Raw genomic sequence first — 27,047 nt, 5'->3', positions numbered from 1 at the left:
CTATGTGAACAGATTAAAACAGGGTTGCCGACCCTTGAAGTTGATCCTGGGAGCGGGAATTGATCTCCCTAACTACAGTTTGTTCCCTCTGAGGCCCTCGGCACTATTCTGAAAGGGGAAACTGTCCCCTTTTTAGGGTTGAGCCTGCGTTGCATGCGCTCGCGCATGCGTATCGCAGCGAGACGCTTTAGTTATTAGAAAAGGGCTCAGAGCCCTGTTGACGTCATGTCAGTGTGTTTGATTGGTTGGTGGGCTTGCCTAGTAAAATCTGCTTGCTTTCATTAGTCGAAGGCATGCACACGTCATGACTTTTCCGTGGTTAGCCCTCCTCGAGCTCAGCGACCAAGTACAGAAAACATGCGAGGCTCGCTGTTTTCTGTCGGATCGTGGACTACTTTTTCTCTGTTTTCCTGGCACGATTTTGCTTGGCAGAAGTCGAGTGCTTTACACAGTTAATTTCACATTTTCGGGTTATGTACATAAAAGCACTTTTGCCGATAGATGAAAAGTCGGGTTAGGAGTTTACAACGCGATCGGCTCTAACATGAGCAAACGCGAGACCCATTGCATTGCAAATGCTTGTTTAAACAGATGCCGCCCTGACCCAGGTGTCTGTATCTTATTAATGGTTTGCAACCATAATTGCAGTCCCATGCTTACAGATACATGCCGTTGACAGTAGCCACGAGAAGGGGGCGGCCCCATCACTTTACCTCATAATTGCGATCAGAAACAACCCGCAGAACACCTTTTGCAAATTGGAAAGGCTTTTGCGACTCACAAAAGGAGCTTTGTCCTTACCAAAAAGTAATTTTGCGGGCTCAACCCCTGTGATTTTGCAAATTGCAGGCTTTGCAACTGCACAAGAACCTTTGTATGTGACGTCCATAGATGCGTGTGCCGAGCGCACGCATACCAACAAAAAAGAGAGAATCACATGCAAACTTCTTTCAGATTTAGTTTTGACCACGTAGTCTTTCTTAGGGAAGTATTTGTTGTGCACAAAAGAGCTCTGATTGTTTCTCACAGCGTACCTACAGTGGCTTCATTAGAGCAGCATTCCTGGAACAGGAGGGGTGGGGTGTTATTTAACAAGTGGGTTGCTGCAAGAGACGCTTCACTTGCCGTGGAAGAAAGGGGCTATTAGAAGGTTTCTTACACACAGACGGTCTTTGTGTGGAAGGGGTGGAGATGGAATATATTAGGTTTCCTTTCCTTTAAGGTGGAAAACCCACTTCATTTACAGCCAGGCCGTTTTAACTGAGATGCCTCTCGATCCTCGCATGTGCCGCAGACCAGTGCTTAATTTGTAAATAAAAACCTGCCGGTGCCCAAAGCCCTCCTTTTAAACAGCGGCTGCTGCAATTAAATGTGGGAACACGGAATACTGAGGCGGCGTAATCCTGAAGGCATCTCGGGCCTCTTCAAGCCATATAAAGCCACTCCCTGCCCCTTCAGCTCACTCTTGCAGATTTCTACTTTATCCCTTTGTGACGCTTTTTCGTTTTTCACTTCCTCCGCCTTTCCCATATGTGTCTTTTCGCTCGCAGCAAATCCTTGAGGCCGAAGAATAAGTCCCGGCCCTCAAAAATAAGTGCTGGTGCTCAGCACCGGAAACAATAAGCACATATTAAGCACTGCCGCAGACATGACATTTGCAAGCAAAGGTCGATGTTGGCTGATGGCCTAATTCACAAATCTTCTGCGTTGGAAGCTATAGTTGTGATTGTGAAAAGTTGGATTGAAGGTCCGAAATCCCAGATCATGATCACAGAATCAGTCATTAAAGTTTTTTCCCCTCTGGGTATTGCGTTGTTAAGTTGAGCATTTTTGCAATTTTCACCTTGGAAAGCTGAAATTAAAAAGCAAATGGCGGGAAAACACATCCGCTGAATGTTGGTTTGTGAGCCAAAGGTGTCTGTTATGGACAATGAAAAATGTCCAACATGGCTCCCCTTTCAGGGTCGTTTATGTGGGGTAGGGTTGGGATCTTGGACCATTACAAGCAGAGGGTAGTCGTAACTATATTCCTATTAAAAAATATCAATTATATTTCACATCTAATTTGCCCCCCTAACTTTAGAGGTAAATTAAATGTTGTGGTAGTAGTGAAAATAGGACATGAATGTTCTTCTAAACTCCACGTATTTGTAGTGGATGTTGTGGAAGGGATTTCTTTTCAAAGAAAAGTATTTCCACGTGAAGGATAAAAATTAGTGCATTTAGAATCTGAATCCTAACACAAATAACCTGCCTGTTAAATATTATGCAGGTACACAGATTTGTTTAATGATTTCCATATATGTCTGTGCACAAGGATTTTTTTGTTTTGTTGTTAGAGGATCGTGACAAGGTGCTGTATTTGGAGTGGAGTGATAGTTCAAGTCAAGCAGTGAGTGACCCTGTGTGTTATACTGTCTGTCAGTTGAAGATCAGTTATAACTGATTTATAAGAATGCAATTCACAAATCATTGTCCGTAACGTGAAAGATTGTAACTTAGCACAACATTAGTGGGAATTTCCTTGCACAAAGTGCACTTGTGATTTAGGAAATTCTGCTACTGTTGAGACTTGTGGACGCTTCTGAGTGTATCCCGCTGTAAAAATGTTTTTTTCGCAAAGATGTGTAAGTAGTTTCCCAATTGTGATACCAATGCAAATATACTGCCTTCTGCATTTCCAGAGTAGGAGGGTTAAGGGATAAACAATTTTAATGTCATTATAGGCCAAGCTGTACTTCAAGTTGCTAAAATATTTTCTCTATGGAAAATGTTTCACAAAATGGAAACATTTTAATAAAAAAGTTAAAACCTTTTAATTTAATTTTTTTAGAACTCCCTCCCTACAGATCTTGCACAAGTCTGACTGACTACTAGGAAGCTGTGCCTGGATTCCTTGAGAATTAAAGCACGTAAAATGTGTTCCAAACGCAAAAAAAAAAAACGAGACAATTTCGATTTAAGTGTTGTTTGTATTTAAGTTCTGTAAATCAAACCTCTAAGAGGACGTCTATAGCCCTCTCTCAATGCATTGTTTCGTGTTTCGGGGTGGTGTGTAAATTCCAACATTTGCCGCTTAATTTGTGGTTGTTGAAAATATTAGCCCATCAGCCCAATGCTTTGTTTAGACGTTTGCATCGATGAGGATTAATAGTGCATTATTGTAATATGAAATCAATTAACACCGTATAAAACTGATGTGATCGTTCCCACGCCCAGCCAGTGGGGGTCGCTGCGGCTGCATGCCTTGCACCTCTCGACGCAGTGGGAGCTGGGCTGCAATGCCTAGTGTACCTTTTAGAACCTAGTTGCCGAAATGTTTTCGAATAGCATATTCCGAACCGCTGCAACACGCGTTTATGAGCTATCCGTTTTTATTGCAAAAAAGACACAACATGACGGGCCAAGGACAAGCTGATTATATGTTGTTTACTCAGTGATGGTAGCTTTGAAAGTTGACTTACAAAGATAAGACGGCTTCAAAGGAGTTGTGTTTGTTTGACCTGTCTAGATAGTAGAGTTGAAAAAGGCATGTTTGAATTGCTCACCTCTTGTTTTCGCAGGACGCACCTTCCCGACACACCCTTACTTCTCGGCCCAGCTGGGAGCAGGGCAGCTGTCCCTCTACAACATTTTGAAGGCCTACTCTCTGCTGGATCCTGAGGTTGGATACTGCCAGGGCCTCAGCTTCGTGGCCGGAGTCCTGCTGCTGCACATGAGCGAAGAGGATGCGTTTAATATGCTAAAGTTTCTCATGTATGACATGGGCCTAAGGAAGCAGTATCGGCCTGATATGATTATTTTACAGGTAATTGTTTGCTGATGTACTTTTCAAATGTAGCGCCTTACAGGATGAGAGGTTATATAATTATTCTAAGGTCTTCATTTTTCCCCAGTATGCCTTTCAAACTTAACTACTTAAAGGGCGGGGTGTAATACATGACTATTCTGCAAGTATTTGTAGGCATAGTGACATACAGGATACAGTCTGCTTACCACACGTGGTCGTTCTGCAGGGCGTTCTCTTTCCCTAAATTGCCTTTAACATATAGGGCGAGCAGTGTTATTCCCAATCACTATCCGGGTGCAGTACGACTGTTGTACTAATAGGTTGCATCACAAATTGTCCGTTGTCACAAAGGTGTGAAATGACCTTAACATTAATCCTGTCTTTATTTGCGACTCGTGTGATTGGTAGGCACTCTACAGGATGGAGGCCTGCAAAGAACAGTAGACCTCCGTCCCTTCATTTGCATTCCAAAATGGGAAATTGTCTTTCCTGCCGCCTTTGTGTTTTTTTGGGAAGGCCGAGGCCGGGGAGCAGGCAGTGGTCCAAAATTGTAGCCACAAGCAGTTGATGCATTCTATTCCCAACCACTCCTTTCAAGCCTCATCTAATTTGCGGTTCAAAAGGATGGAAAAACCCCTTTTATGACTTGTAAAAGCGCTTTTCTCCATCAAGAAAAACCCGTTTGCAGTTGCAAGCACTTTGATTTTTTTACCAGAAAGCTCGTTGCACATTTGGCCATATGCTGTTTACAGTATTGGAAGCTGATATGAGTATTCTGCACATTCTTCGCATTCCCCAAGGTAACTTTCAGGCAAACCCTTACAGAATTTTAATGCGATAAGGCCATTCTTTAGTCCATTCTCATTTCCTGATATTTTACAGGTAAGTCCCATACCTCAATGTGTTGTTCACGCATAGAGCCTTATAGGATGGAAAGGAGAGATTGTTTGTTTCAGATTTTTCCCTAATGGACCTATCAAACACAGCACCATACAGGAATATCATTTGTGTAACTCCCATTCCAGTATTTTACTTTCATTTAGAGTGCCAACTCGAAGGTGATAACATTTCAAACACCTGAGCATCCCAATCCTCCTCCCTCAAACCCATTATTTAAAATTGCTTTGGGTCATTTGCAATCCTAGTGACCCAATACTTCCACAGAAACACAAGAAACAACCCAAGATCTACCTGATGTAAAAAAAAGAAAGCACAAGGGTTGCTACTATCGGGACTGGTAAATTAATTATGTTTCCGTTGGTCTCAAAACCCGGAAGAAACAAAGGAATGCCTATTGTTACCGATTGTTATATGGGATAAAATCCTGTATTTGGACTTTGAGCCCCTCTCTAAAAACCGGTACTTACAGAAGATATTGTAGTCTCCATTGCCTCTCTTATTTGACCCATTGTGAGAAAATGCCTATTTTGTCCTTGTTAGCCCCCACCTTTTGCTTGGTATTTGATGTAGTTTCAAAGTTGTTACTGCCTAGGCCTCATTCTAACCAGGTTCCCTGGGCCAGATCTCTTTCCCTAAAATTGTTGTGATGCATTGGCACAATATGCAACACCTTTAGTTGGCACTATAAGTCTCTAGCAAATGGTGATTAGGTACCCAGGGCATAAGGTACTAGGGATAGGCCCCTGAGGGCAGCAGCACAGATTGTGCCACCCTCTAGGGTTATGCATCGAGAAGCACCAAGCACTACCATTGCAGGCTGAGTGTTCTGATGCAATCCTAAAAGACAAACTCAACATGGCACACAGCGTCTGTGTCCTCTCAACTACTCACTGCATGCACTATAGATACATCACCCCTCTGGCAGGCCTTACTGCCATAAGGCATGGTGCACTGTATTGCATGTGTGAGCATAGTTGGATGAGCAACATGCCCCTACCTTGTCCTTGCCAAACCTGGGACAGAGTAAGTGTTCATGGCAGCCATTTTAATACATATCCTGGACACTGGTCAGTATGAGTTTCACAGCTACATGATGGCTACTCTTAACCCTGGGTTGGTTGGTATCAAACAGCTCAGAAGGATAAATCCAGACTGGTACCAGTATTGGATTTGTTACAAAATGTACCCAGGAGTCACCTTGGAGGTGCCCCCTGCAAAAGCTAACTACCCTGGCATTGTTGCTGGCCAGTCACAACAAGCCTGCCACTACCAGACAAGATTGTTGAATCCTGGGGTGAGAAATCCTGCTCTCTTGGTCCTAGTACAAAGCCCTTCCTGGATGGAGGTGCAAACACCCCCCAGTCACAGGAATGTGCACTGCCCTGCTAGCAAGCTTCAAAGGGCTTTACTGTCCTTGAAACTCGACCCACAAGCCTGCCGCTAGCAGCAGATGGGCGTCCCCTTTGCAAGCCCCCGCTTTTGGCAGGAGCAACAGCGGGAAACCAAACAAAGGATAGGAGGAGTGTCATCCCCAACTTACACCACCCCTAAGGTGTTATATGCGAGGTGACCCCTCCATTTCATTTTCCTCCATCTTAAATAGAAAGAAAATAGCCAGTCAGGTGTAGGGAAGTGACCTCCTCCCACAGGAAGTGGTCACTTAGTGGGTGCAGCCACCCTAAGGGAGGTGACCCATTGGTCACTACCAGGTATTCCCCTAAATGCCCACTAAATAAGTATTTAGTAGGCATCCTGGACCAAGAAATCAGATTCCACGGTCAAAAGAAGGCAAGCATCAAAGAAGGCCCAAGGCTCGGGAACTGAAGTCCTGCTGCACCTGGAAAAGGTGCCAAACCCTGCCTTCTGCACCCAGGACTCAACAATCACCGCTGAGGTGTTGCTCAGACAATGGATGGACTCCACAAAGCCCCAGAAGACCGCCACACTTAAAAAATTGTTCAGAGTGAAGGCATCTGTCTACAACACCAGGGAACCAAAGACCCAGTAAAGGCCCCTTCACTGACTGGCTGCTGAACAAGGGACCGGACGCCACAGTCAGCCCAAACTCCACCCAACAGACCGCGAGGACAAACCCTGCAAGTGTGCCAAGTTTGGTGGCACTGCACCTTCCAGTGGCCAGACCGTGCAATTGCCCTAGGGACTGGTCACCTCACATCGGGCACCAAGAAAGACAGTCCATTCCAGACTGTAAAAGGATAAGGAGTGAGCCCCCGTCAAGGGACTTCAGAAGCCACCAGGATCTCCCACCAGAATGCCCCTGTTGTCCTGCAAGCGACCTTCAAAGAGACCTACCTCCTGCTTCCAAGGGCACCTTTGCATACAGCGCCTGGCTCATCGATTCGCTCTGCACCCAGCTGCCCTGTGCCCTGCACTGAAGATCCAGTTGTGCCCTAAGGGTCCCCAACCCCTTGCGACGTCAACAATCCAAGTGGACCCACCGGACTCCTGTTGAAACTGGGAGCCGCCCAAACTTCCCTAGCTGGTCTGTGGTGCCCCCGATGACCTTAATATACCAGCAAAAGGAGACATTGATAAACACACTGCCTGATTTTATATACATTTTGAAAGAATTTTCTCCATTGATTCCTATGGTGCGTAATTACGCACAAAATGACTATTTTTATCAAAACTTCCAAAATTCATAACTTAAAAAGAACTTACCCGATTTTGATGAGCTTGTCTTTAATTTTAAAAAAAATCTGAAGTATTTTTTATAATTGGTCTTGGCTTATTCTTTTGAGTGTGTGGTCTCATTTATTGATACTGTGAGTACATCAAATGCTTTGCACTTCTCTAAGATTATCCTAACTACTCAACCAAGCTACCATAGAAATTAAGAGCATTAGGTGGTCTAATATTAACCTCTGGAAACCAACATGTAGTTGCCTGGACTCCTTGCACAGTGTGTCCAGCTTTGTACACTACATAGAGGGCCAGCCTCCTACATCAAGTGCTTGGTGGGATAAAGACTTTCCATTTGCTGATACCACTTTGTCAATTTTGTGAGCATTCAAATATCTTTCCAAATTGTCTTTAGCATAAACGTGTTTGTTTTTCAATTGAATAGATTTTTTTTTTTTTTTTTTTACAACTTTTTAAAATAATTATCTGATAGAGACTTCTAGTTGCAGATTCCTTACCTTACAATTTCCCCCAGGCATTGGACTGGATTCCGAGATTTTTCTTCGAGCAATACCCTTGCTGGACACTTCTCCAGATGCTGTCTCCTCCTACCGTGGCTCAACCTCCTGACAGAGATGCTTCAACCAGGGGCTTCCACATCTGAGCCCCTTTTACCATTCAATGCAGCCCTCACCAATGTCCTTTTGGGTACTTGGTCCAAACCCAACACAGGGGCTCCTGTGAATAGGACTATCTCACACTGCCATCGGCCCACCCCGAACAACACTAAATTCCGTTCAAAACACCCCACGCTTGAGACTCTTGTCATCCAGGCTTCCTCTTCCTCAGGCACATTTCCCTTCCGCACCCCCAGATAGGGAATCAAAAAGGCTTGAACAATTTGGGAAGAAGATGTTTCTTCCTCCAGTCTCGCGCTGCGATCTTTGAACACCGCATGCCTTTTGGGCCACTAAACCCACTCTTTGTGGGATACGGTTGCGCACGTTATGCCGCGGATACCAGAGTAGGCCCATGCTATCGTCTCACAAGCTGTCAACGATGGGAGAGATGTGAAGTTCACGATCTGATGTGGGCTCGACGCGACCGACTCTCTGGGCAGATCGGTTGCTATGACAGTGGCCTTGAGACGCCACACCTGGTTGAGTACTTCTGGTTTTTCGGGGGATGTCCAACAGTCTCTCATGGACATGCCCTTTGATGGTTTCCATCTCTTTGGAGACAAAGCATAGTTGGCCTTTGAGATATTCATGGATTCCCAGGCTATGGCTTGGTCCCTTGGTCTTTCTACTGCACCTCAGACCCAGCAGTCCACTTTTCCCCCCTTTCCTGGCCACGGAAGGGGCTCCCTGTTGCGTGCCCTACCCAGCCACCGCGCCATCCATGCTGTTCAGCCACTGCATGGCCGGGGACATGGAATATCAGAGGTCTGCCCAGTCCACCTCTGCCCCTGCTGCAGCCTCCAAACCCTCCTAGTTCGTCCCCTCACACTGATCCAGTTGGCGGCACTATTCGCCATCACCTGCCACACTGGGAATCCATTACTACGGATAGGTGGGTTTTGCACATCATTCGAAAGGGCTACCCCTCCCTTTTCGAATCTGCCACACTGGCCATGCCTCCATCACCTCAGCCAACTCCCAGAGGATCATTTGGCACTTCTCCGCGGCTCTTGGCTAAGGGAGTTATAGAGAAGGTCCCTGTGCCAGGGTTGTGGTTGCTATTCCTGCTACATTCTGATGCCGAAAAAGGACAAGGGCTTACGTCCTATCCTAGACTTTCGGGACCTCATCTACTTCCTCAAGAAGGAGAAATTCAAAATGCTCACCCTGGCTAAGGTTCTGTCTGCCTTAGACCCAGGAGACTGGATGGTAGCATTAGACTTGCAGGACGCTTATTTTGACTCGTGGTAGGTCACAAGCAGTTTACCGTACTCCCCTTCGGCCTTACCAGTGCCCCTCGGTGGTTCACAAAACGTAATGGCGGTGGCTGCAGCTCATCTGTGCAGGTTTGGGTCTCACTCTTCCCCTACCTCAACGACTGACTGTTGAAGGAGGACTCACCTCAGAAAGTCGTCTCCCACCTTCAGACTATCCAGAAAGGGGTTCCAAATTTATAAAAAGGTCCCAGCTTTATTAAAGTAAAGATGTCTGATGCAGAGAGCCAGAGCCAGGAGCTCGACCTGGCCACTTATCAGGCATATAAATATGACCAGTTAAGGAGGTGCTGCAGAGTTTACTAAATTAATACTGGAAAAAGCCCCAGTGCAGATAAGCTTAGGCTTCTGATGGCCCAGAATGAAAAAGATAACCCTACAGATGAGTTAGATGATGAAGTATCTGGGGGAGAAGAAGACTCAGTGGGAAATAGGGATGAGGGTAGTTCCTCTAGCCAAAACACTAGTGCACACACAGAAGAAGACCTGGCCTTAGCCAGACTGACTAACAGACTGTCCTTAGAGAGTCAGCTTTTGGAAATTGAGAAACAGAGAAAAGAGTTGGGCTTAGGACCCATCTCTGGTGGCAGCATCCACTTATTGAATGAGGAGCCTTTCAATATTAAACTACCAAAAGGAGTTGCCCCTCCCTATACAGAATGGGATGATATGGTGAAATGGTTTTCTGCCTTTGAAAGAGCCTGCATTGGGTGGGAAATTGAGAAAAAAACACTAGGCACACACTATTATGGGAGTTATTCTCAGGAAAGTGCAGGGATAGACTCCTGACACTGACTAAAGCAGATTCTATATCCTGTGACCTCATGAAGGGTACCCTGATTGAGAGCTTTGGATTTACAACTGAAGAGTACTGCATAAAGTTCAGGGAGGCTTGAAAAACGCAGAGCCAAAGTTGGGTAGAGTTGTTAGACTATGTGGTTGGTTAGCTGGAAACAAGGTACAAGATTATGACGGGTTATAAAACCTATTCATGAAAGAGCATCTGCTGAGTAATTGTTACAATGAGAGGCTACATCAATACATGGTAGACCGAGATACACTTTCCCCTCAAGAGTTAGGAGGAAGGCAAATCACTGTGTCAAAACAAGGGTGACTAAAACTACCACTAATGGGGGAGACCAAAAGAAAGAGGTCAACCCCCCACCACCCCAAAGGAAAGATGGGAGCCAAAACAAAAATAAAGTCTTCTCAAGGTCCCCAAAAACCTGCACAGGATGGTGGGTCCAGACACCCCTCACAATCTAGGAGTGAGTACAAAGGAAAGAACTTTGATCCCAACAAGGCTTGGTGCTATGATTGCAAAAACAGAGGGCACCAAACTGGAGATCATAGCTGTAAAACAAGAAGAATCAACCTGCAGTAAATTCAGTTGAAAATCTCCAGATGGGATCAGAGGTGTGGCCTGACCATGTCAGTGATCCCACAGAGGCAACATTAGTCACTGAGGGAGGGGTAGAATTATCCTGTGCTTCCTGGCCAGGTAGTATTCAGAAATACAGGCAGCACCCTTTGATTAATGGGGAGGAAAACACAGGAGCTAGTGTTACCTTTGTAACTCAGCACTTAGTCCACTCAAATTCTGGTATAGAAGTCTTACCCTGTCACCAATGCTGACAATGAGACAAAGTTACATCCCATGGCTATGGTAACCTTTGATTTGAGGGAGGGAGTAGTCGGGCAAAAATAAGTGGTAGGGTCCTCATCTATCCCAGTAGATTGCCTGCTTGGAAATGACCTGGAGCATTCCCCCTGGGATGAAGTAGAACTAAAGACCCTTGCAGCCATGTTTGGGGGTCCCAGAGTGGGTCTGTGTCAAGAGTATGGCACAAAGCAAACTCAGAAAGAAAAAAGAGATCTGGATCCTAAAATAGTGGACCAGCCTCCGAAGAGAAAGGGCACAAAGCCTGGGGGAACAAGCTTCAAGTCAGATCACAAGACAGAACCCCTCTTCCCAGGAAGAGGACTTGCCAGTTCCAGAGGGAACTGAGAGTTTATTGGCAAGATGGGCTCCTGTTCACTGAGGCCAGAGACCTCAAACCTGGTGCAACCAGCTGGGTGGTAGTGCCTCAGCAGTTCCGAGAAGTTCTCCTCACTCTAGCCCATGACATTCCCCCAGCTGGGCATTTGGTCCAAAGCAGAACTTGCAGTAGGTTGGTTAACCATTTCTACTGGCCAGGAATGTCACAAAAAGTGAATGACTTTTGTCAGTCCTGCTCTACCTGCCAACCCAGAGGCAAGGCAAGAGGACACTTAAAGGCCCCATTAATGCCACTATCTGTGTTTGGAGTTCTATTTGAGAGGGTCGGGGTTGATATTGTTGGCCCCGTTAACCTCCCAAACAGTATCAGAACATTAATACATAGTGGTGATAGTGGGTAATGCCACTAGATATCCTGTGGCTATACCCCTTAGGACTATTACTGCTCTTGGAATTGTAAAACCCCCCTGGGTATTTTTACCAGAGTAGGGTTCCCTAAGGCAGTAGAATATGACAGAGGTTCTAACTTCACATCTGCATACTTAAAACACCTGTGGAAGGAATGTGGTGCGACATATATGTCCAGTACCCCATACAGTCCTCAAACAAATGGGTTGGTTGAAAGGTTTAACCAGACCCTCAAAGGCATGAATGGAGGCATCCCTGCAAAACACAGGAGGAGAAAGGATGTCTTACTTCCATGTCTGTTTATTGCCTGCAGGGAAGTGCCACAAAATGGAGTTGGATTCTCTCCATTTGAACTTTTTGTTTGAGCATCCTGTTAGGGGACCAATAAGTCTTCTAAGGGAAGGCTGGGAGAAACCTCTCAAAGAGCCCAAGCAACACACTGTGGACTATGTACTTGGCCTACGTTCAAGGATGACAGAGTACATGGAGAAAGCAAGCTGAAATCTTCAGGCCAGTCAGGAGCTGCAAAATCTCTGGTGTGACCAAAAAGCTGCTATGGTGGAGTTCAAACCAGGGCAGAAAGTTTGGGTGTTGGAGCCTGCTGCTCCAAGGGCTCTCAAGGACAAATGGTTTGGACCCTAGCCCATTCTTAAAAAGAAAGGGGAAGTCACCTATTTGGTGGACTTAGGCAGTTGCAAAAGCCCTAGAAGAATCATACATATCATCCGCCTAAAACCCAATTGTAATACAGTGGATGTGACCATGCTCCTGGTTCCAGATGAGGGACAGCAAGAAGAGAGTGAACCTCTCCCTGATCTCCTCTTTGGCAACTCCCAAAATGTTTCAATGGATGGAGTGGTCTTGTCAGACATCCTCACAGAATAACAGCAGGCTGATTGTAGGCAAGTCCTCAGCCAGTGTGCTGAGTTATTTTCTCTGACCCCTAGGAGGACTGGCTGGTGTACCCTGGGCACTGGCTACAGCTTGCCTGGCAGAAACAAAATTTAGATACAGACCAGGTCAGGGAGAGCATACAAGCTGAAGTCAAAAAGATGTTGGATCTGGGTGTCGTTGAACCCTCAGAGTCTCTGGGCTAGCCCCGCAGTTTTAGTCCCCAAAGCTCACACAGAAGGAGAGAAAAAGAAGATTACAGGAGCCTCAATTCTGTGACAAAAACCGATGCACACCCAATCCCAAAAACTGATGAGCTAATTGACAAACTAGGAGCAGCCGCATATCTGAGTACTTTTGATTTAACATCAGGGTGCTGGCAGATTGGCCTGACCACAGGAACGAAAGAGAGGTCAGCATTCTCCACTCCTAGTGAGCATTACCAGTTCACTGTTATGCCCTTCGGATTAAAGAACACACCTGCCACATTTCAAATGTTGGTGAACCAAGTCCTTGCTGGGCTGGAATCCTTTAGTGCAGCTTGCCTACACGAAATAGCTGTCTATTTAGCACCACCTTGCAGGATCGCCTGATCCACCTAAGGAAGGCTGTTGTGGCTCTGCAAAAGGCAGGCTTCACTATCAAGCCATTAAGTGCCAGATAGGGCAGGGTTAAGTTGTTTACTTGGGCCATCTGGTTGGTGGAGGCGAAGTTCAGCCCCTCCAACTCAAGAATCAGACCATTCTCCCTTGGGAAGCTCCCACAACCTAGACACTGGTCGGGACATTCCTTGGCTTGAATGTGTATTATAGGAGATTTGTGAAGGATTATAGTACCATAGTTGCCCCCCTCACAGAGCTAACCTCAAAGAAAATGCCCCAAAACGTTAACTGGTCAGTGAGTTGTCAAAGGGCTTTTGGCTCTTTGAAGAATGTTATGTACTCTGCTCCAGTCTTACATCTCTAGATTGCTCCAGACAGTTTATCCTCCAAACAGATGCCTCTGAACCTGGGGGTATGAGCGCTCCTAACCCAAAAACATGATGGACATGACCAGCCTGTTCCTTTTATAAGCAGAAGACTACTACCTAGGGAACAAAAATGGAGTGCCATAGAGAGGGAAGCCTGTGCTGTGGTTTGGGCCCTGAAAAAGCTGATGTCGTACCTGCTTGATTCTCACTTCATAGTTCAGACTGGCCACAGGCCTCTGAGATGGCTACAACAAATGAAGGGTGAAAAGCACAAACTGCTTAGGTGGTCCATCTTGCAACAGGAAATGGACTTTCAAGTGGAATACAAACCTGGGTCTGCCCATGCCAATGCAGATGGCCTTTCAAGGTTCTTCCACTAAGATGATGAAGACTCACTAGGGAAAGGGTAGTCTCACCCTCTTTTGTTTTGGTTTGGGGGAGGAGAGTGTGAGAAAAGGCCTCTTATGTCATAGTTAGCCTCCATTTTTGCCTGATATTTGATGTAGTCTTAAAGTTGTTAGGGCCTAGGGCTCCTTCTAACCAGGATCCCTGAGCCAGATCTCTTTCCCTATAACTGTTGTGATGCATTGACAATTGGCAACACCTTTAGCTGCCACTATAAGTCCCTAGTAAATGGTACTTAGGTACGCAGGGCATGGGGTACTAAGGGTACTTAAGGGTAGGCCCCTGAGGGCAGCAGCACAGATTGTGTCACACTCTAGGGCATTGCATTTAGTAGCATCCAGCACTGCCACTGCAGTTAGAAATAGGGTCTTGAGTTGGCAGTCAGTTTATTCCCTTTCCAAGTAGGGGCCCTCTCTCTAGCCAGGGCAAGGGAGGTACACAACTCAAATAACCCCTGCTCACCCCCTTGGTAGCTTTGCACAAGCAGTCAGGCTCATCTCAGAGAGGCAATGTGTAAAGTATTTGTACTAAAACATACAGTAACACAGTGAAAACATCACAAAAGGACTCCACACCAGATTAGAAAATAGCTAATATTTTAATCAAACAAGACCAAAACGACAAAAATCCAACGTACACAAGCAAAGATATGAATTTTTAAAGTAAAGAGAGTCTTAATCAATAGAAATCAATGAATGCGTTGTTTTAGCGCAAAGCACCAGGTATGAATAAAAAAAAAGCCGCACGGGTGGGTGTGCATCAGAAAAGCAAGCAATTCTTTCCTCGCAGGGAGGGGATGCGTCGATTTCTGGACAAGCAGCCTCAGGTCTGTGCGGTGATGTTGAAGGTTTTGGCGCCCATGATTGTTGCGTAGAAAATGTTGACGCGCTGTGTGAAGGGTCATCATTGAGAACAGGCGCTGCGTCAATTCTCCAGCCCTGAGGCCGGCGCTGCATTGAATTTTCGGTTGCGCGACAGGCACTGCGTTTATTTTTCTGACGCACTTACAGCGGTATGTGGATTTTCTCCCGCAGGTTACCAGCTTCAACTTCTAAGGGCCCAGGGACTGGGTTTGGCAGTACTTAGCAAGTCAGGACTCTCAGCAGAAGAGCCCAAGCACTGGCAGAGATGAAGTCTTTGATGTCCCTGAGACTTCAGAGCAGGGGGCAGGCTCAGTCCAAGCTCTGGGAGAAATTTCACTAGCAGGTTTTCAGAAAGCAAAGTCCAGTCCTTTCCCCCTGAAGGCAGAAGCAACAACAGAAGGCCAGCATAGCAAAGCCACAGGCAGAGTGGCAGGTCCTCCTCAAGCATCAAGCTCTTCTCCTTGGCAGAGGTTCCTCCTGATCCAGAAGTAATCTCAAAGTCTGGGTTTTTGGTCCACTACTTATACGCATTTCTCCCTTTGAAGTAGGCAAACTTCCAAGGAAAGTCTTTGTAGTGCACAAGACCCTACCTCCTTGCCCTGCCCCAGACACACACTAGGGGGTTGGAGACTGTATTGTGTGAGGGCAGGCACATCCATTTCAAGTGCAGGTGTCAGCTCCTCTCTTCCACTCTAGCTCAGGAAGACTCATCAGGATATGCCGGACACATCTCTGCTCTATTTGTGTCACTGTCTAGAGTGAATTCACAAACAGCCCAACTGTCAGTCTGACCTAGATGTGTATTTAGCAGCTAGGCAGAGGCACGGAATGATTAACCAAGAATAGGCACATTTTCTAAAAGTGTCATTTTCAAACAGACAATCTAAAAACCAACTTCACCAAAAGATGTATTTTTAAATTATGAGTTCAGGGACCCCAAACTCTAGATCGCTATCTGCTCCCAATGGTAAACTGCACTTAAGAGATATTTAAAGGCAATCCCCATGTTAACCTATGGGAGAGATAGGCCTTGCAATAGTGAACATCAAATTTGGCAGTATTTCACTATCAGGACATGTAAAACCTTTTTAATGCACTGCACCCTGCCCATGGGGCTGCCTTGGGCTTACCTTAGGGGTGACCTATATGTAGTAAAAGGGAATGTTTGGGCCCAGCAAGTGGGTGCACTTGCCAGGTCGAATTGGCAGTGCAAGACTGCACACTCAGACATTGCAGTGGCAGGCCTGAGACATGTTTACCGGGCTACTCGTGTGTTGCACAATCAGTGCTGCAGGCTTACTTGTAGCGTTTGATTTCCAGGCTATGGGCACCCATAGTGCTCTTTAATAGGGACTTACCAGTAGATCAAATGTGCCAATCATGGAAAACCAATATCATTTAGACAGAGAGCACCTGCAGTTTAGCACTGGTTAGCAGTGGTAAAGTGCACCGAGTATCAAAACCAGCAAAAAAAAATTACAGGACAGGATCCAAAAGCAGGAAGTCAGGAGCAAAAACTACAGGGAAACCATGCCAAGTGCTGCCAGGTCTAGCACAGGCTGAGTGTTCTGATGAAATCCTAAAAGACCAACTCGACATTGCACACAGCCTGTGTGCCCTGTCCACTACACACTGCATGCATCCCTCTGGGAGGCCTTCCATCCCTAAGGCAGATTACAGTATATTGAATCTGTGGGCATAGATGCATGATCAATGTGCCCCTACTATGTCCTTGCCAAACCTGAGACATAGTAAGTGAACAAGGCAGCCATTTTATTACATGTGCTAGACACTGGTTAGTAGGAGTTTCACAGCTACATGTTGGCTACCCTGCACCCTGGGTTGTTTGGTATCAAACAGCTCAGAATGATAAATTCAAACTGGTACCAGTATTGGATTTATTATGAAATGTACTTGGGGTCACCTTAGAGGTGTCCCCCTGCAAAAGCCAACTACCTTGGCATGGTTGCTGGGCAGTCACAACCAGCCTGCCACCACCAGGCAAGATTCTGGAACCCTGGTGTGAGAGACACTGCTCTCTGGATCCCAGAACAAAGCCCTTTCTGGGTGGAGGTGCAAACATTCCCTCCCTCAGGAATGTGCACTGCCCTGCTAGTGAGCTTCAAAGGGCTTGCTGCCTTTGAAACGCAACCCCTAAGCCTGCCGCCAGCAGTAGATAGCTGCCCCCTTTGCAAACTCCCACTTTTGTCAGGAGCAATGGCGGGAAACCACACAAAGTATGAGGAGTGGTCATCCCCAGCCTGCACCCTCCCTGAGGTGTTGCATGCGAGGTGGCTCCTCTGGCTATTTTCCTTCCATGCAAGATGGAAGAAAAGGAAATAATCAGGTGTAGGGAAGTGACCTCTGCCCACAGGAAGTGGTCACTTAATGGGTATTGCCACCAGATGGTAGATAACCTATTGGTCACAACCAGGTACTCCCCTAAACGCCCACTGAATACACTATTTAGTGGGCATCCCTAGACCAAGAAATCAAATTCCAAGGACAAACGAAGACCAGCAACAAAGAAGATCTAAGGCTCGAGAACTGAAGCCCTGCAGAAAAGGTGCCAAACCCTGCCTGCTGCACCCAGGACTCAAAAGTCTCAATTGAGCAGGACTCGAAAAATCTACTGGACCACTGGCTATGGCAATTTTATTTTATGAGGTGGAGCCATTTTTAGATTCCAATGGACCCTTCTGGCAGTGGATAAAGAAGAGGTGTTCTGTTCAATCAGAAACTGAAACAGCAACTAAGATGCCTTTAAATCTTATTCTTGTCACATGTGCTCTGTGTTCAGAGACAGAGGTCAAAAGTCAGTTTGTCTCCTTGCAATGCAAATACTTTTCCTTGTGTCTGCAGTGTTCCAGGATTTTGTAAGGTGAACTGTCTGACCTATGTGAAATGAAAGGCTTTTGGTATCAGGTTTTTCCCCAACATGCAACATTTATATAACTAAGTCAGCTTCACAAACATTTCAAAATATATTTCAGTAGCTGTGAAATACATACCATTTTTTGTACTTCTGTGTGATGGAAAAAAAAAACATTAATAGGATGAAAAAGAAGTCATAACACTTTACTTGGTGATGTGCCAGTGATAAATGTTTTCTGAAACTCAATTTTCACAGATTATTGTTAATACACTAAATAGTTTTATCAGTTAAGCTGCAAGTTAGTGGGAAGGTTTTTGGACATTTCTTGGAAATTTACTGTCTGTAAATGACCGTGCGCTAACACATCATGCTTTAGTAATATATTTATTTAAAGTGAGTTTTTAAACGTAAACTGAGAAACACTCCTGCCGTGATTGCAAAGCTATTAGTAAACTAAGAGGCAAGTCATGCATGGATCATGTGCACCCTATATGTGGGCTAGATTTATTATACATGGAGCAAACGTTTAGTATATTTAATCAAACAAAAGAGGATTTGTTTTACAGCACAAATGCTGAACTCATGAAGGTGCACTCATGTGAGAATGAAGAAAAAGCTCACTGTAAAATACAATATTTGCCTAGGATCACATAATTTGAAACCTGTTTCTGGGTCAAGTACATTACAGTTAGGTTGAATATATTATTCAAGCAACTCGACCTGCGGGTCTAGTAACATTTTATGATTTTTCAAGCCTGCATTGAGGGGTTGCTTGGATGTTGGACGGACTCTACAAACCCCCAGAGGACCTCAACTGTTCAAAAATCACCAAAAATCTCCCCCCATAGTGAAAGCATCACTCTACAACACCAAGGAACCAAAGACTCAGCGACGGCCACTTCACTGATCGGCTGCTGACCAAGGAACAGGACACCGCAGCCAGACCAAACTCCACCCAACGGACAGTGAGGGCGAACCCTGCAAGAGTGCTAAATTTGGTAGCATTGGGCCCTCTAGTGGTCAGACCATGCAATAGCACTAGGTACTGGTCACTTCATGTTAAACACCAAGAAAATCAGTCCATTCCAGACTGTAAAAGGACCAGGCGGAAGCCCATTCAAGGACTTCAGAAATAACTAGGACCTCCCACCAGAGTGCCCCTGCTGACCTGCAAGCGACCCTCAAAGAGACCTACCTCCTGCTTCCAAGGGCATCTTTGTGCACAGCTCCTGGTTCACCAATTCGTCCTGCACCTGGCTGCCCTGTGCCCTGCACCGAAGATCGAGTTGTACCCTAAGGGTCCCCAACCCCTTGCGATCTCGACACTCCAAGGAGACATACCAGACTTTGCTTTAAGCCCACCTATGCAGTGCTTTTCCAATCTGGACCCCCCAGTGGCCGGGCACCAGCTCCAGCAACTTTCTGCAGCTGCTCCCGCCAAAACTGGGAACAGTCAGAACTTTTCTACCTGGTCGATAGATGACCTCTATGTACCTGCAAAAGGAGACATTGGTAAATCCACTGCCTTTATATGTATTCCTATGATCCATAATTACGCAAAGAAAGACTTTTTATGTAAATTACAAAAATTAATAACTTAAAAAGTACTTATCCAGTTTTGATGATCTTGGTCTTAGGTTTTATAAAAATCTGAGGTATTTTTGTAAATTGGTCTTGAGTTATTCTTTTGAGCTTATGGTCTCATTTATTGATACTGTGAGTACAACAAATGCTTTGCACTTCTCCAAGATTAGCCTAACTGCTCAACCAAGGTACTATAAAAATGAGAGCATTAGTTGGTCTAGTTTTTATCTCTTCAAACCGTGTGGTTACCTGGACACCCTGCACAGTATGCCTAACTTTGCATACTACATAGAGGTCCAGCCTCCTACGCCTATATTGATTTGTTTCCTCTGTGTGGAGGACAGAAATGTCTGTTAGTAGTTTGTCTTGCAATCTTGTCAAATCAGTGTCCTCCTGACTGAAGATCACATTGGTGCATTCATTTTTGTGAATTGTAGACTTTCTAGTTGTTTAAATCATGCCTCCATGTAGACTTCAAACCCCGAGAGACCTTCCACGCAGCTCTGACACCATAGTTCGGTCGGCTTTTCTCCTGGTCTATTTCCTATCATCCCTGATTTTTGTATCTCTTTTGTAGCTTGATCATCTTTCTGCACTTTGTGTCATTTTGGATTTACTCTTTTCCCTGAAGGATTCATCTTTAGACAAACTCTGTGTTTATTTTGGCTTGCTATATACTTTCTTTTTCCTAACCTAGCATTCAGAACTCCCTTCCGTTCCCACAGTACGAGATTTTGAATCTACTTCCAATCTCATCATATTTACCTGCTTACTACTTGTCTCACAACCTATCAATTTCTTTTACAAAGTTTACCTTGTAGTTCCTACTTGTATTCTGTTCTCCAGGGTACATAGTTCTTGGGTTCTCTATGTTGTATGATTCATTTTTGACCACTTCTCTACTGCTGATCACCTACCAGAGTTGTGAGCCAGCTAACAGCATCAAGTGTGTTCTGGCGAAACTGCATCCATCCATGAGACCTCCTCCCACTGTTCTCTTTATTATCCCAGAGTCATCTTCCTTTCTCATCACAGCCGTGAAGCGTTGTTAAACTTTAACTCATGGATCCTTTCGTAGATTAAGACTTAGATTTTGCACCCCGAATAGTCTCTGGTGCCTTGTTCACCCATTGATGATAACACAAACAGCAGAGTGACTTTGTGGGTAAGTGGTCTTGGTTTGGCCTCTGAGATCTCCTGTTGTGTTTTCCTCAGTTATTAAAGCACCTCAGTCTCCCACTCAGACATGTTAGTCAATGTGAAGCGGAATAGCTAAGCCTCCCCAGCTCTCTCTTGGCACAACCCAGAAGGAGATGTGGGTGATGACTGGAAGCTGCGTTTTGGCCCTGCCCTTTTTGTGATCCCCTTCTCAAGTCCAGATGGGCTCATTGTCACAGACGCACCAGGCTTAACAGAGGAGTGGGGTTACTGGACACTGCAGCCCTAGGACCACCTTTTTGTTGCCCTCCTGAAAACAGAGGAGGCTAGGACAATCTCTCTTGATGTTCTCTCCTTGGAAACCCTTTAAAATCTCTCTTATGGCTAGCTCGCTTTGAGGGAGGGGATTTTAATGCTTTTTTCACAAGAATTATTAATTGTCCTCCAAGCTAATCTAACATTTGGCTAGAACCCTATATGTATACTATTGTCAATCTCTTATTACTTTGTGTCATTATTCCTAATCTATTTTTGCTTCATAGTGCAGTATTGTTTAACACATCTAAATATAGGGCAGCACCTAACCATGCCATTTGGTTGCATATTTTCTACGGATGAATCTAAAGTTACAGCAGGTGCTTATGAGATGAACTTTCATGTTTATTTTCCTCATTCATTCAAACACAGCAACCACAAGAGCTTGACTGTTAAAATATTTGTCATAGACACGAGTCCGACTGACCCTTCCCAATTGGCAGAATGTGAAAACAAAATGATGATTAACACATGGGCTAATTCTCAAGTAAAGGTATTTACATTTGAACTAAGGAATATTAAGAAGGTTACAATGTAATCCTTATTTCCTGGGCTAAACACTTAGCGTGTCCTCTAATGGACGATGTACTGCATGTGATGTGATAAACAAGCAAACTACTATAGCACAATACAAAAAAAGATAAACTTAGCATCCTTACATAATAATATCAGTCAACAGTACCACTCCCTACTCTCACTTTCAAGCAGAAATGGATCACTAATATGCCATTTTTAAATCAAAGGTAGAATCTGGAATTAAAGCGGTACTCTAGCATGATAAACGTGATAAGATGAACTGTTATTAAAGACTTGTGCTTCTCTCAAATGCATTTTAACCTATTGCTGTTAGAATAACTGAAATAATTGATCTATGATTCTGTTTGGTGTGTTTATATTTGCATCTGATCAAACTATTTAATGTTTCTCCTCACTATCTCTGCATATTTTATAAAGGCATTTTCATGTGCATGAAAGCTAATTGCATTTATTATCAAAAGCTCTGAGATACTGTTCCCATTTGTTACACTTCCCAATTATACCATTGTATTATTGACATAGTTTTGCAAACCTGGTTTAATCTGTCCTGTCGTGGGCACTATGGCCAGCCTCACAAGTGAGGCACTGTTTTTATCGGCTGAAGAGTAGGAATGCTAGGTTTTAGGAATATTGTGGATGCTTGCAGATTCTGGAACTTTCTTCCCAGAAATGTGAGTGAAATGCCCGATTATACGCATGTTTAAGTTTCATGGCAATGTGGGTAAGAAAACCTAGTGGGCTCCACTGGATTCTTCTGGGTGACTAGCTTTCATAAATGTCTGAGCTTAATACGTTTCTCTGGTGGCTTGTGAACCTAGGCCCAAAAACCACAACTGTTCACAACTGCAAAATGTGGCATTTTGCATGCCAAAAATTTGGAGCTTGTTGTGTCAGAAACATACATAATAGGCCTAACACCACAAGTAGGGTACCGGTTTTATCTGGAGAAGAGTGGCAATGCTGGACCATATGAATTTTGTGGATCTCCACAGATTCTGCAACTTTACCTCACAGAAATTTCAGAAAATGCATTTATTTAGTTAGAGGTTTACTAGCCATTCTGGGAAAGAAAATGTAGTGGTGTGCATATAAGTCATATCACCCTGCATGCCAGTGTCCAGTTTTCAGAAATATCTGGGTGTATCAAAATGACAGATGAATACATTGTCACCTGTTTCCTATTTTTCTCTTTTTACATTTTTTTTTAAATTTCAATGAGTAGTCAATTTGAGTAAACCAGGAGCAAGCTGAGGACATTGGCTAGCATCTTAGATTATGTACTACTAATTAGAACAACATAGTCAAAATAAGGCATTACCCATTTCAGAGCTGTTGCCAAATCTGGTTAAGCAAAATCAATAAATCACACACAATTACAGAAAATTAATTAACATAAATGTAAACCATATTCATAACTAATCTGAAGTACATCTATTACAGTCAAGATCAAAACACAAGTACAGCCTAAATCTATGTCGAGTATAGAACAGCAGATGAGTTCATTATTTGTACTTGCAGTGGTGGACACACACACACACACACACACACCCCTCACCCTCACACCCCCCCCCCCCCGCCAGGTAGTAATTGTTAGGGCCTAGTTTCTATAGAAAAAGCATTTCCGGTTGACAAATCTTCACAAAGTGTGGCTCAATGGTTAGAGCGGCAGACCCTGAAGCAGAGATCTGGCTCAAGACCAGGGTTCAAGTCCCGCTTCGGCAGGTCTTGGGCTCAATTCCCCTTGACCAGATAATTCTCGCCTCGGTGCCTAATCTAATTCATGGGTCCCACTCTGCAACTCTGGGCAATAGCTTGCTTAATCTCCACAACGGCCCCAACAGCGCTTGGATGCCTGGCTTCACCCTCAGGAGTTGGCACCTCATAGGGAACAAGCCAGGAGGGGTTCCAAAGCGGTATGAGTACAGCGCCTTGAGACCCTAACGGGTGAGTAGTGCGCTATACAAGTGCTAATTTACATTTTACATTTACAAATATTTCCCCAAAAATCAGCTGCTGTCTGGAAGGTTTTGTGGTGATTGGTACAGCGGGGGCCTTATTAAAAAAATGGGGGTCCCAAAACGTGTTTCTCCTTGTTAATTTCCATAGGGATTTTGAACAGGAATAGCGGCCAAACCACTGGACAGATTTACATCAAATTTGGCAGAAAGCTAGCTCTTGGTCCAGAAAACGACCTTTTTGTGAGTTGGTGTAAATCTGTTCAGCAGTTCTAGTTATTAAATGAAGAAACGAGAACCAAATGTGTGTGTGTGTGTATATATATCTATATATATATATCTATATATATATATATATATATATATATATATATATATATATATAACCCTCCGCAGATTTGGAGGAAAAGCAAGGCCTGATTGGCTGGTTGCAACCTGACAGAAAACTTGTGGCTGCCATTTGGTTTCTCGCATTGCCTGGGGAGTGGGAATATAACAGTGTAAAAACATAAGGTGTCAGGAAACAGGTATCCTGACACCAGCGGACACATGGAGGGGTCCTCACAGGTGAAACATTGCCCTTTTATTTGGTCAATCCACAGATTCAAGGATCCTCCTCGGATCCTGGGGAGAAAAGAAAGGCACTGATTGCATTGCCTTTCTGCAACCTGACACAAATATTAATGTGTGTTAAAAAAAAAACATAGATTTCACTGACAACAACAAATATTATAGGGACGTTATAGTTAGGTTGACGTTTTACCCATACACAGCCATAGAAATTCAGCAGTGATAGTTAAACTTATCTGACGAAACTGTAACTCATGCCAGAAAGTAACTTTGGGCAACGAGTTGTAGTTTCTTACCGTAAATACTACGAACAACTAGATAGAAATGTAAGTAGATGTGAATGTAACTGTAAAACACAATGATGCTCATAGGAAATTAAATACTGGCTAGAGACACTGCTGCCTTTGGACAGCACCCATACAAGTGCGTCCATAAAACATGTGTCTTTATGCATTGAAGTCATTAACATTGTTCCTTTGTACAATAACTGTACTAAGGTCCGCAAAGCAACCTATGCAAAAACAATATATATGCTACGATCGCTACATATTTATTAAGCACAAAAAAAACGAGCACATGTGAAAATAATTGTATAACAAAATAATGCTCATTGATAATCAAAAATAAAAACTGACTAGAGACCCTGATGATATTAAGCAGTTATATATATGTATATGTAAGCTCATGTGGGCAAACACCGTACCAGATACATGAAGACCTATTTCAGTAATGAAGAAAGGGAACGATAAAATGTCATTATTGGGAAAAGTTGTTTCCTTGATGAGAAGGAGACAAAATGTAATATTTGAATCCTTGTAACCGGTACTGCCAAGAAATGCAGTACTAAAGTCAATGAAAGCAGAGAGGAGGAGACAATGAATATGTTTCAAATAAAATGTATGGCCATGCATTTTATTTGTAATATGTTCATTGTGTAGGGCAACTGGAGCCCAACTCAAACCATCGCGCTGCAGCCACAGGACGGCAGTACTGTTGGGAGCTGTTTAAAAAAAAACATATATATTCAAATATTTTATATATAGATGAGACACAATGCCAATGCACTAAATAACACTGTATGATAAATTACTACACTTTTCTCTCATAAACTACTATACTCTGCTTGATTCCAATCTACAATTCTCCAGTCAGTGACAATAGGCTTTGACACTCTCCTCCACTGTACTGTACGACACTCGAGGGTGCTGAAAAGCATGTGTAACGAGGTCCACCACTTATAATAATTTGAAGGTGGTGGATAAATTGTAAATGAAAGTTATAACTTTAGAATTTTTAAAGTTTAAACCTGGTCTGTATAGGGAAAATACGTTTTCCTAAGTATAACTAAGCTGAAACCTTTGGTTTTTTTTTCATTGAATTTCAAAGTTTTCTTTGGCATTTTTAATAAAAATGTGTTTCATAGTATAGAGTCCAGTGTTGCAAGTTATGTGGAGTGTCGTACAGGACAGTGGAGGAAAGTGTTGCAAAGTCTGTTGTCATAAACAGGAGTATTGTAGATTGGAATCGAGTGAAGCAGAGCGTGGTATTGTGTCCTACAGTATAGTAAAGTGTTACATAATGTAGAGGCATGGTGTCTCATATAGTGGATTCAACTATTGTAGACAAGCAGCAAGTTATACAATGGAATGGCATATCGGAAAGTGGAGTTGGGTGTCAGAGTGGAGTAGAGTGTTTTAGAGTAGGGTGAGGTAGAGTGTCGTAGAGTTAAGTATCGTCAGAGGAGGAGAGTGTCAGAGAGTGGAGTGGCGTGTCATAGAGAGAAGTTGAGTGACATGTCATATAGTGTAGTACAGTGGCGTAAAGTGGATGGGCATAGGTTAGAGTAGGGTGTCATAGGGCAGCATAGAGTGTAGTACAATGAGGTAAGTTGGAATTGGATACAGTGGAGTAGAGTGTCAGACAGTGGAGCGGCATCAAGCAGAGTATAGAACAGTGGAATAAATTGTAGTAGAGGGTGGTGTAGTACACTGAAGGGGGTAGTGTAGAGTGAAGTCAAGTTTCAGAGTGGAGTGGCGTGGAGTCCAATAGATTGGAGTGGCATAGCATAGAGTCGAGTAAAGTGTCATTAATTGCAGTACTGTGTTGTACAGTAGAGTGTACGTTGTCGTACAGCATTGGCATACAGACTAGTTGATTTTTTGTAGAGTGGAATGGTGTATGATGTTGTAGAGTGTGAAACAGCAGATTGGCATACAGAGTTATGGAGTACAATGTCATTGAGTGACGTGGAGTGGCGTACAATGAAGGAGTGAAGTATTGTGTCAGGGTGGAGTAAAGGGGGGAGCAGTGAAATGCAAAGAGTTGCTTACAGTGTTGTATAGTGGACTAGAATATCGTAGAGTGTTGTACAGTGTACTACACTGTTATACAGTGGAGTGAAAGGGTATACACAGGAGCAAAGCGTTGGAGAATGGCATACAGTGTAGTGGAGTAGAATTAGACAGAGTACAGTAGACTGAAACAGTGGAGCTGCATAGAGTGGATTGTTGTATAGTAGCGTGGCATTGAGTGGCGTGTACTGGCATAGCATTGATAAGTGTTATAAATTAGAGTGGGCTCTTGTACAGTAGAGTGCTGTGCCATATAGAAAGTGGTGTATAGTGGAATGGAATGTTGTACATTGGAGTGTATGGGTATAGAGAGGAGTATGAAGTTGGACAGTGGGGTGTACAGGAATAGAGTAGAATAACATTTCATAGAGTGCTATGGTTGGACCAGGACCTTTTTGTAGGGTCATTCCCAAAGGTTTGCCTTCCTCCTCCTGTTTTTCTGACCTCTTCCTGTTGGCTCTAGGACTTTGGGCACTTTATCACTGATGATCAGTGCTAAAGTGCATGTGCTCTCCCCTGAAGCTTGGTATGATTGACTTACACCTAATTGACTCATTTAATTTATCTGTAAGTACCTTGTGTACCGAGGGCCTGTAAATTAAGTGATAATAGTGGGCCTGCAGTGGAGCTTGTGTCACTCACAGAAGTAGCTTTTCAAACCTGTCTCAGGCATGCCACTGCAGGGCCTTTGTGCCCAGTTTATTGTTACAGTGGCTTTGCATCTGAATTCACTTGCCAGACCTGGAACTCCCCTTTTACCACATATAGGTCACTCCTAAGTTAGGCCATAAGTAGCCCTATGTGCAGGGTGCTGTATAGGTAAAAGGTAGGTCATGTGCCTTATTGTGTGGCCTGTCCTGGTAGTGACAAACAGCCTAT

The 27,047-nt window shown here is 44.1% G+C and overlaps 1 protein-coding gene across 10 annotated transcripts in view; it reads left to right on the top strand.

Moving 5' to 3' along the window:
* TBC1D1 (TBC1 domain family member 1) overlaps window positions 1–27,047 on the top strand; it is an 844,646-nt gene that overhangs the window by 689,132 nt on the left and 128,467 nt on the right. For all 10 annotated transcript variants that reach the window (XM_069202113.1, XM_069202110.1, XM_069202112.1 and 7 more), the window contains one exon: window positions 3,564–3,808. In XM_069202113.1, the coding sequence (XP_069058214.1) occupies window positions 3,564–3,808 (245 nt within the window). The remainder of the gene's footprint in view (window positions 1–3,563; window positions 3,809–27,047) is intronic.

The sequence above is a fragment of the Pleurodeles waltl genome, chromosome 1_2 (assembly GCF_031143425.1).
Source record: "Pleurodeles waltl isolate 20211129_DDA chromosome 1_2, aPleWal1.hap1.20221129, whole genome shotgun sequence".
Taxonomy (NCBI): Eukaryota; Metazoa; Chordata; class Amphibia; order Caudata; family Salamandridae; genus Pleurodeles; species Pleurodeles waltl.
The sequence above is the reverse complement of the archived record's forward strand: the minus strand, read 5'-3'. Positions and strand labels throughout refer to the sequence as shown.